Source organism: Megascapheus bottae, chromosome X (assembly GCF_031878675.1).
Source record: "Megascapheus bottae isolate mThoBot1 chromosome X, mThoBot2.hap1, whole genome shotgun sequence".
NCBI lineage: Eukaryota > Metazoa > Chordata > Mammalia > Rodentia > Geomyidae > Megascapheus > Megascapheus bottae.
In genome coordinates this window covers 90772271-90783088 of record NC_143547.1, presented here as the reverse complement: position 1 = coordinate 90783088, position 10818 = coordinate 90772271, and the positions used below count along the sequence as shown (strand labels likewise).

The following is a 10818-nucleotide window of genomic DNA, read 5'->3' as shown; positions in this document are numbered from 1 at the left end:
TTTGGATCTAGATGGTAGTTGATGTCCATAGTTGACTAGATATCAACAAATATTTTGGTCATTAAGAGGAAATGAATACCATAGTTAGCAGAAAGAACTGCAAAAACACTTGGAAGGTTTGCAATAACCGAACAAAAATAATTAATTTCCAGGCAGCCTGATGATTTCAGTGTAGCCAGTACCCACTTTCTGATGAAACTACAGCCTTAATGAACTCATATTTAACATTTGGGAAATTGTCTTTACATTGTGTTTCCTTAAGCAGCTACATCTTATTAATAGTGGGAGCCTAATTATTTTTAAAGAATAAGAAAATGCTCTGCCAAGTCTGTCTCTCAGAAAGGGTTCAAAGCTTGAATGGTTCATGGGAACAATTTGCTAGTCTAGAGAATTCTTCCCATTTTGGTCAGGGCCTCCTATGGAGAGATTTATGTGCAGTGTGTGTCAAGAGGCAAAATAATGGCGTTTTCTCTGCTACACAATGACTCGGACGTTTGCTGAGTGCAGAAATGCACCTTTAAACCAGAAAAAGAGAAAAGAGAGTCTGCCCTGATCCAATCATTTTGAAAAGCCTTGCACACTGAAGCTGGGACCAAACATAATGACGGGATTTAATTGCTAATGCTCTAGAGGCAATGTGCCTCTTGATGTGTTGACCTTTAACCTAAACTTGGAAGGGTGAAAAAAGGGAGGGAATAGTTCCCTCTCCCCTTCTGCCAGCCTGCCTCCCCACCCCCTACATCTCATCCTGCTTGCCTTTAACCCAGTCCCTGTACCCTTAACATTCAACTCTCCTGGCCATTCCCATTATTTGCTCCAGCTTGGGAGCCAAAGTGAGAATGAATAGAAAAATAAAAAAGAAGATGGGAAGACAATGAGAGAAGGAAGTCTGCAAGTAGTTGACAGCTGCTTAGAAGCAGGGGGCACAATTAAAGCTACTGAAATAAGAGCTAGACTCATGCTCCCTTGATGCTACTACCTACGCCTCTCAATATTTCTTGATACCTTTTTGCATGTCTCTGCTCATCTCCATTTCACCTGTTTTAGGTTGATACTTGTCATTTCTCCCTACTTGGTTACTTAGAAATGGCAGAATTTCAAGCAAGTTAAACTAAAGACTGCCTATTACATAGCTGCACCATGGGAACTGGGCAGCTGAATGTAGCCAGAGCAAACCAAATGTTGATTGGTCTTACCATACGTTTGCATGCCTAAATTTGCCGTTGGTGCTTAGTGTACTACTCAGCGAGTGACTACTGGTCCATTTGCTCTCCTGCTCTTTCAGAAAATTTTCACAACTTGCCATATGTCCTCACTGTTCCACTAGCCACACTGGCTTGCTTTCTGTTTCTCACTTGCCAAGTGCATTCCCACCCAGTATGCTCATTAATTTTACTAGACTAGATACTCTCACAAAATAGAATCCTCACAGGTAGTTTTCTTATTTGCTTGTTGGCTTGTTTATATTTTGGACAATACTGGGGTTTTAAATTCAGGACTTTGTGCTTGCTAAGCAAGTATTCTACCATTTGTAGAGAACCTCCTATCCCTTTTTGCTCCAATTTATTTTTCAGATTGGGTTTTGTACTTTTGCCCAATACTACTGTAGTGAAAATGATAAACCATATGTGTGCCCCCGTGTAGCTGGGATTATTGGTTTGTACTACTATTCCTGGCTTGTTCTTTGTAATAAATTCTCACTAATTTGTTATATCTTGTTTGTTTTAAAGATTTTATTAACATTTATTTTTTCACATCATATTTCAAACATCAAGTTCAACAAATTAAGTTTTTAAGAATGGGATTTATATGCAATCACTGGCACATAAATTTAAGAACAAAAGTAAAATTAAGCTGAGAGTTTGTATGCCATAGATACATATAAGTCCATATAACATTATGGCTCTAGAGTATATATCCCATCATTGATGTTTATGTCTTTGTAGTTATATTTATATTTCTTAAGATCATATCAATGACCTTGAGTACCTGAGAATTGATTCATCACTCTTGTACTGTTTGGATCTAATATCCACTTATCAAGGAGACCATGTGCCTTTTGTTCCTTTGGTCTTGACTTAACTCACTCAGCATGATTTGCTCTAGTTTCACCCACTTCCCAGCGAATGCCATTATTTTGTCTGGTGACTATGTAGAATTCCATTGTATATATGTACATTTTTTTGTGTGTCCATTCACCTGTAGTGGGGCATCTTGGTTGTTTCCATCACTTGGCTATTGTGAATAGTGCAGCGATGAACAATGACTGTGCAGATATCCTTATTATATCCTGGCTTACGATGCTCAAGGGAGATGCCTATGACTGGTATGGCTGGGTCATAGGGGAGGTCTATTTTCAGTTTTTTGAGGAACCTCCAAACTGTCTTACAGAGTGGTTTTACTAGTTTACATCCCCACCAGCAGTACAGTAGGGTTCCTTTTCCTCCACATCCCTGCCAGCACTTGTCATTGTCTGAGTGCAGAATATTGTCTATTCTGATTGGGGTAAGGTGGTATCTTAGGGTTGTTTTTATTTGAATTTCCTTTATGACGATGGATGATGAGCATTTTCTCATATGTTTCTTCCCCCCCTCTCTACCTCTCTACCTCTCTACCTCTCTCTCTCTCTCTCTCTACCTCTCTCTCTCTCTACCTCTCTCTACCTCTTTTGATAGGTCTCTAGGAATCCATGTAGTTCCCTTGCCCATTTACTAATTGGTTTGTTGGGTTTTGGGGGGATTAGTTTCTTGAATTCCCTGTAGATATTGGATACTAATCATTTGTCTGATGTATTGTTGGTAAATATCTTTTCCCAGTTGGTTTGCTATCTTTCTACTTTAATAGCTATGTCTTTGTCTGTGCAGAAACCTTTTCATTTTTAGGTAGTCCCATTTGTCAAGTCTCTTTCCAATCTATTGTGATCCTGGGATTCTGTTCAAGAAGTTTTGCCTTGCCTATGAGTTCCAGTGTCTCTCCTACTCTGTCGTGTAGCAGTTTCAGAGTTTCAGGTCTGATATTAAGAGGTCTTTGATCCATTTTGAGTTAATGTTTGTGCATGGCGACAGGCTGGGATCAATTTTTAGTTTTTTGCATGTGGCTGCCCAGGTTTCCCAGCACCAATAATTGAAGAGGCTGTGTTTGATCCACTGTATATCTCTGGCTCCTTTGTTGAATATAAGTTGAATATAGGCATGTCATTTTATTTCTGGATCTTCTATTCTGTTCCATTCATCTTCTGGTCTATTTTTGTGCCAATCCCAAGCTGTTTTTGTTATTATGGATCTATAGTAGAGTTTGAAGTCTGTTATTGTAATACTTACCTGCATTGCTCTTTTTGCCTAGAATTGCTTTGGCAATTCTTTTGTTGTTCCACATGAACCTTCTATTTCAGTAAAGATTGTCCTTGGGATTTTGATGGGGATTGTATTGAAATTGTATATCAATGTTGGTAGTATGGCCATTTTCAGTATGTTGGTTCTCCCTATCCATGAGCATAGGATGTCTTCCCATTTCCTGCTATCCTCTTTGATTTCTTTTTTAGGTTTTGATAATTTTCATTCAATAATTCCTTTACATCTTTGGTTAATTTCTAAATATTTTATTCTTTTGGGGGCTATTGCAAATGAGATCTTTTTCTTGCTTTCTCTATTTGTGTATTGTTGATATATAAGAAAGCATTACTTCTCACACATTGATACCCCTTCTCATGTTTTTTCTCCATTTCCCCCTTTCAATCATCTTGTTTTCCACCATTCCCTTTCCTATTTCAAATAATCAAATAACCGTATATACAATATAAGAGGTAAAAACTCAGATACAGCAACAATATGAGATTAACCAAAGGGCAACAAAAGGGAAGAGAAATAACATAGTACATTAAGAACAGCAATCACACAAGATAAACATCTTGTTTCCATATCCTGGAGATCCTTTCATTTAGCCTCATCCTAGATGACCTTATGTATCTGGGTTGTGAGCTATTGTAAGCTACAGAATTATTTTTGATGATAGGGTCTCACTAGTTTGTTATTTTGCTCAGGGTAGTCTTGAACCTCAGTATTTCTACCACTGATTCCTGAGTAGCTGGGATTATAGGCATGAGATTTCATGCAAAGCAGTGTTTATACTTTATTTACTTACTGGGTTTGCCGTTTATGGTGATTCTGTGACAGGAACATCAGCACGTTGTGTACATACACCTGAGATATTTCAGCATGCTTTGTAGTTCCATTCTGAATGTCTTTAGTGTATACCATGGTATCAGTTCAAGTAGAGAAATTAACCAGAATGGAATACATATTGTAGAAAGGAGATTTGGTATACAGAAGTAGTTTCAGTTTTATCCTAGTATTGCTCTGGCAGTTGAAATAACTTTCCTTGATTTTTATTTTTTCAGTAGTACAAATTGGCTTGGGAACCAAGACTTCCACCCTTTTACAATTGTGCATGGCTTTCAAAGGCCTTGGTTTACTCAGTTTAAAGAATTAGATATCAGATGAGATCGGGCGCATTCAGGGTGGTATCACTTTGTTATCTAATATATTGGATATAGTTGTATTTGGTTATTTGAAATTGGATATGGAAGGGGGGAAAAAGATGAGGGGTGGGGGTGGGGGGAGGGAAATGGGGACCAAGACATGAGAAAGGGTATCAATGTATGTGAATTAATATACTTTCTGTCGAATATAATGTAACCCTTCTATTAAATACAATAAAAATATATGAAAGAAAAAAAGATGTTCAGAAAAATAGGAGTTTAAGACAATATAGTATAATTAAAATATACGACAATGTGGTATACAGTAGTATAATAGAGAAGAATTAAGATCATTATACAGAACTGATTAACTATTTCTTTGGCCTTGTCTCTTTAGGTGGAGAGGGACAGACACAATCAGATCTTCAAGATTTTCAGAAATCTAGAAAAATGAAAGTTCTACTTGTAAAGAGAGTATAGTGTGATTTCAGTACTGGTACATGGTTTTGTCCAAATGTGGGATGAAAAGACATGTATGTCTATGTCAAAAGAAGCATTCATTGAAACAGTGGTAGGAAGGAAGTACATAAAGCTGGTGCTCTATTTTAGCAGTGGAAAAATTAAAACTTTGCTACTAAGTGACAATATTAAAAGTGTGGTTCTTAGAGCCTGTGAAGAAAACCAGTATCTCTTGCATTTAACGTTTCAAAATAATGACTTCTTGATTATTGAAAAATTGTCGTACCAGGATGCCCAAAAGTTGAAGAGTTTCTTGGACAGAGTCCAGCAAAACCAACTTCAACCCTCCATGACATCCAGCCCAACCACAGAGAGCACAACTTCACAGAATACCTCTGACACTACAGCTACACAGGAGATCAATAAGCCTTCACAGAACCAAGTTTCTGAGCAAACAAATATTGAATCCTTTGAGGTAGCCAACGAAGCTAAAACACTTGTTCCAAAGATGCCTGTGTTTCCATCCACACCTATTAGTAAAGAGTTACTCAAAAAGCAACCTGAGAATAGGAAGAGAACCCTATCTTGCAATTTAGACCAGAATGAAAACAAGGGCTTCTTGGTAGACAGTAGCTTCATAGGACAAGTAAAATCTAAGGAAGTGTCCTTCAAGTGTGAAAATAGTTCAGATGATCCATTGAAGATGGAAAAGAAAAAGAAATCCGCAATTGATTTTTCATTTGTAACCAATTCTGTTGAAAACATTTGCCTAAAGGGTACTGCTTTTCAACCTGTGAAAAAATTTTTGCCTTATCTTTTTGGATCCAGCTGTAATGAGAATGGTGTAGATTGGGATGAATTCGAGGTGTTTTTTTCAATGTATCCAGAGAAGATGTTACGTGGTCTCCCCAATTTGGGAAATACCTGTTACATTAATGCAGTTTTACAGTGTCTGTGTTCAGTGACACCATTTATTAATGATTTACTTAATCAAGGCTACCCATGGTCTGAAATACCCCATGATTCGTTCAGCATGTACTTGACACAGATACTTTTTTTGAAAGATATTTTTAACATGAAAGCCAAGGAGAAGGTACTTGTAGACATTAAAATTGCCATTTCAGTAGTAGCAAAGGTATTCTCTAATGACATGCAGAATGATGCTCATGAGTTTTTAAGTCACTGTTTGGATGAGCTGAAGGAGACCATACAAAAATTAAATGCAATTCCGGAAACAAAAAATAAATGTGGGAAAGGAACTTTACCTAGACAGGTTTTTGCTGATAACGCTGAACCCCAAAGGCCTTTTTGTCCAGTTGTCACTAATTTTGAGGTTGAGTTGCTACGCTCTATTTTTTGTAAATATTGTGGAAATGCTGTTCTCAAGACAGACCCAAATAATTATCTCTCCATCAATCTTCCCCAAGGAATGAAAACACGTCCTTTGTCTATTCAGTATGTTCTTGACCATTTCTTTAGTGCAGAAGAGATTGAATATAAGTGTGAGAAATGCAAGCACAACAGATCGGTTGCAGTACACAAACTCAGTAAGCTATCCAGAATCCTTGTTATTCATCTGAAACGCTATAGCTTTAATGAAATTCAGTCATTAAAGAAGGATAGACAGGAAGTTATTATTTCCAAATTTTTAAAGTTGTCTCCTCATTGCAATAGGAACACAAAACTACCTTCTCCCCTCAGCAAGAATGGGCATAAAAGAGATAATCAGCTATTAAAAGATTTTCAGAAGATGACTTTCGACTTATTCAATTCACCAAAACCTTCAGAATTGACTACAAAATTCGTGGATATACCCATAGGATCAGACACAGAATCCAAATCAGCAAACTTAGTTCAAGGAGCAAGTAGTGAAGAGAAGCAGAACGACCTAGGAAAAGACACTGATAAAAGTGACTCAGGAGATGAGCTGTCCTTTGAAGAAGAGCTCCTTGAAGAAGATCTGCTTGAAGAAGAAATATCAGCTGGCTTGAAATATCAGAACTATGTTTCAAATTCTCTGGCCCAAAAGCATGAAGCTAAACCCTCCAGCAGCTCACTTGCAGATGGGTTTGTTGAAGAATTGTCTCAAAGTCCAAAACTAGACCAATATGAGAAGACAAATACACCAATGGAATCTGACTTGCATAGTTTCGGTGGATGCTGGAGAGATTTAGTTGAAGATAACCCTATTATTCCAGACAAAGTCCAAAATAAGTGCCAACCAATCCGGATAAGTGATAAGATAAGAATGCAGAAGGAAGCCATTCGAGCTTTTACTCAAAGCCGTTTAAAGTCAAATGCCCGTGGGCTTAAAGAAAACCTCAACAAGCCTAGGGAATTAAATGACCAGAAGGCTCACCTGATTTCCCAGAGTCCAGCAAATTCTCCTGAGAAGTCTGGAAATGTCACAAAGAACGAATCAAAAGCCAAGGATCCAATGACAAATGATGATAATGATGCTGCTTACACCTATAGGCTTTTTGGTGTTATTAGCCATATTGGAAATAGCCCCCATTCAGGCCACTATATCAGTGATGCCTACAATTTTAATAGGCGGAAGTGGTTCACCTACAATGACCTACATGTAATGGGTATTCCTGAGGTCAACATGCAGGAAGCTAGGATTTGCACTGGTTATATCTTCTTTTACATGTATAATGAAACTTTTGAAGAATTGTTGGAGAGGAGAAAGGATTTGCATAGGTTTAGCCAAAAGGCAGAGTCCTCTCAGAAGGAGTAAGAGGAACAGACTCCATGATGCTCAGATCTCCATGACTGCCCTATTTCCTCCCTGTGAGGGGAATTGTAAAACACTTAACTAGAGATCTTTTTGAAATGATTAGCCCAGGACCAAAGTTCAAACATATACTACACCAGAAAATCTAGTACTGATAAACCTCATTTCCACAGTTCTGACTAGTAGATATTTTTAACTCCCAGAAGACTAGAACTGCACCTTCCGTGTCTACTACTGCATTGGTTTTAAAAGCATGCTACTTAAGCCAGTGACATCAGAAGCAGTGAAGAACTCATTAGAAAGCTGGAATTGTGGAGTTCATAGCAGAATAGTAATCCAGAAATTCAGGGCAAAAGGCAGCAATATGATGGAGATTCTGATGCTTCCTAAAGTTAGAACCACTACTGTAGTCTGTAGAGTATTGTGATAGGTTTTGTTGTTAGACATTGTAATTGTTTACTTTGTACAGATTTGATTATGCTTTTGTTTCTTTTATGTGTATATTTCTTTTCCCAACTTAAGATAAAAAATAGGAGGGGAATTTATTGTTAAGGGGTTGAGCATTTATCCAGCATGTGCAAGGTCCTGGGTACAATCTCATCATCACAGAAACAACATGCGTGCAGAAAATCTACTGTTCCTCTGCTCATGGTTTTGTAGAAAAATGTTACTACTGTAATGGAAGCAACCAGCTAGACTCGATACTGACAATAATCACTAAATGTCATTGATACCATTTGACTCTTCTTGAGCATATATAGATGACTAGTCAAGTCTGCAGTTGGGTTTCCGTAAAAGCCAGCCTTTTCCTCAATGCCCCCAAGTGGCTATGCATTTATGCTCAGAATTTAATCTTGAGGATGAAGAAGCTGATTTGCTCCCAAATGATCGGACTGATTTTCCTGTTTGATTCTTACTAAGTTGTTGGTCCTTGGTTATCTAAGTCCAGTTTGGCATTTCAGTATTGTCAGAGAAACATTTGCATTGCCTAAAAGGAACTTTGCTTACCAGGACCTCATCTGCAGAACATTGAACACAACTTGCTACAGTTAACGAAAGACTAAATCCATATTTCTACATCTTTGTACCATAGAGCAGTGTTTTTGTTCCTTTGGTGATGGACTTTCAGGATTTGAAAGACTTCAGTAACAGGACTTGCTACTGCATCACAAAGGGGAAAAACCATGGATCCACCTGGAATCCCAGCTACTTAGGAGGGCTAGGTAGGAGGATCATAGTACAAGACCACCTTCACGCAAAAGGAGGAAGACACTGTGGACTTAAGCAAAAAGGGCTGGTGTGTGACTCAAGTAGTAGAGAGCTTAGTAGCCAATGTAAGCCTGAGCCTTAGCACCACTAATATTAAACAAGCAAAAGAATCCTATATGAAAAAAATTGGCATGGATTCTGGAGTTTTGGTATTCATAAACATGTTTTATAACCCAAGGATTTAATAATTGTCGTATGACTTGTACTGTGAGGCTTTCAAGTCACATACAGGGAATGGTGTTCAATTCTACCGTTGAGATTTCCCTTCTGTGTACAAGGCATAGTTATGTAGTGCAACTGTTTTCATCTTAAGGATTTGGTTTTTTATATTCTCATACTAGTGACTTTCAAAGAGGCAAATTTGAATTTAGTAGTATAACAAAATTAGAAATGGCCCCTAAGGCCTGAGGATTCTATTGTTGGAAATGTAGTATGTGTAAGAGTAGATTTGAATGATACTTGAAGATTGTAGGGATATATATTATCTCCAAGATTGTACTCTGTAGTACTTGAGCAGCAGAAGACAAGATTGGAGCTGCCTTCAGAGGAGGTAAAACGAGTGAGTTTGGTTTCTAAATGTCAAATTTTGGCCTCGTTTTACAATAGATGTGAGGCTGGTGACATAGACTTTGGAAGTAGAGTTTTGCAGCAGTATAAGACTTGTTTAGAGGAGTATGATTAGACCAGGTGAGATTTAGTTTTTTTAGAATAGAGTTTATATGCTGAACATGTTCTTAAGTACTTTGTATTTCCACGTGTAGAATATATTGGAAGATGAAGAGACGGATATATATATATATATATATGTATATACAGGGACAATTTTGGCTGGACCCCATCAGTGGTGTGTAAAAGGAAATTCTGAGTGGTTGTATCTTAGTCATATACTGTTTGTTAGATAAGGTAGATTAAAAGGTGAAGAGACAGGAGGAGTTATACATAAAAGGAAATTCTGAGTGGTTGTATCTTAGTCATATACTGTTAGGGTAGATTAAAAAGTGAAGAGACAGGAGGAGTTACACATAAAAGGAAATTCTGAGTGGTTGTATCTTAGTCATATACTGTTAGATAGGGTAGATTAAAAGGTGAAGACAGGAGGAGTTCCACTTATTAGATGGGTATGTCAGGTAGACTGAAAAGTAAAGAGAGAGAAGAGTTATGACAGGGACGATTTTGGGTGGACTCCATTAATAGTGTGTAAAAGGAAATTCTGAGTGGTTGTATATTAGTCACATAATGTTTGTTAGGTACGGTATATTGGAAGGTGAAGAGAAAGAGGAGGAGTTCTACATATTAGATGGTTGTTCAATAATGTGTAATAGGAAATTGGTTGTATGTTCACATGTTCTGTGTATTACATACAGAGGCTGAAAAGTGAAAAAAAGTTAATGTACTATAATCTTTCTGTATATCACCTTTACAATAAAGGAGTTGCAGGTATATAGGGACCATCTTGGGTAGACTCCCATCAGTTGTGTGTAAAAGGAAATTTTGAGTTGTGTATTATGCACATGTTATACTGTTACTTCAAATAAAAGGAAGTATTTCTTCAACAAATACAATGGCTATTTAGTGTGACATAAATTGATTTTTTAGTTTATGGATCCATGGAAATAGCATGTGAAAGAAAGGGTTCAAGTTCCCATCCAGTTGCTAGGTGGACAAATGGGTATCTGAAAACCATGCTTATGATACTTTTTTTCCACCTTACCAGTTTTTAAAAAGCCAGTATTGGCAAAATTTTAAAAATACAAGAAAAACTATCTGGGAAAAACTTCATTTTGTCAGCAGTGGGAACTCATTCTATCTTTTCTCTCCATCCAGGGATGACCAGCCACAGTGCTAGCAGTAAAGAGGGCATTTTTTTTTCTGGTAC

The 10818-nt window shown here is 37.5% G+C and overlaps 1 protein-coding gene across 1 annotated transcript; it reads left to right on the top strand.

Moving 5' to 3' along the window:
• The first annotated feature begins 481 nt into the window (after positions 1–481).
• Usp26 (ubiquitin specific peptidase 26) lies at positions 482–10437 on the top strand. Its single transcript, XM_090327173.1, has 2 exons — positions 482–492; positions 4949–10437. Exons 1-2 carry the CDS (start codon positions 482–484, stop codon positions 7674–7676), a joined length of 2739 nt encoding a protein of 912 aa, XP_090183299.1. The 3' UTR covers positions 7677–10437.
• Positions 10438–10818: the final 381 nt, after the last annotated feature.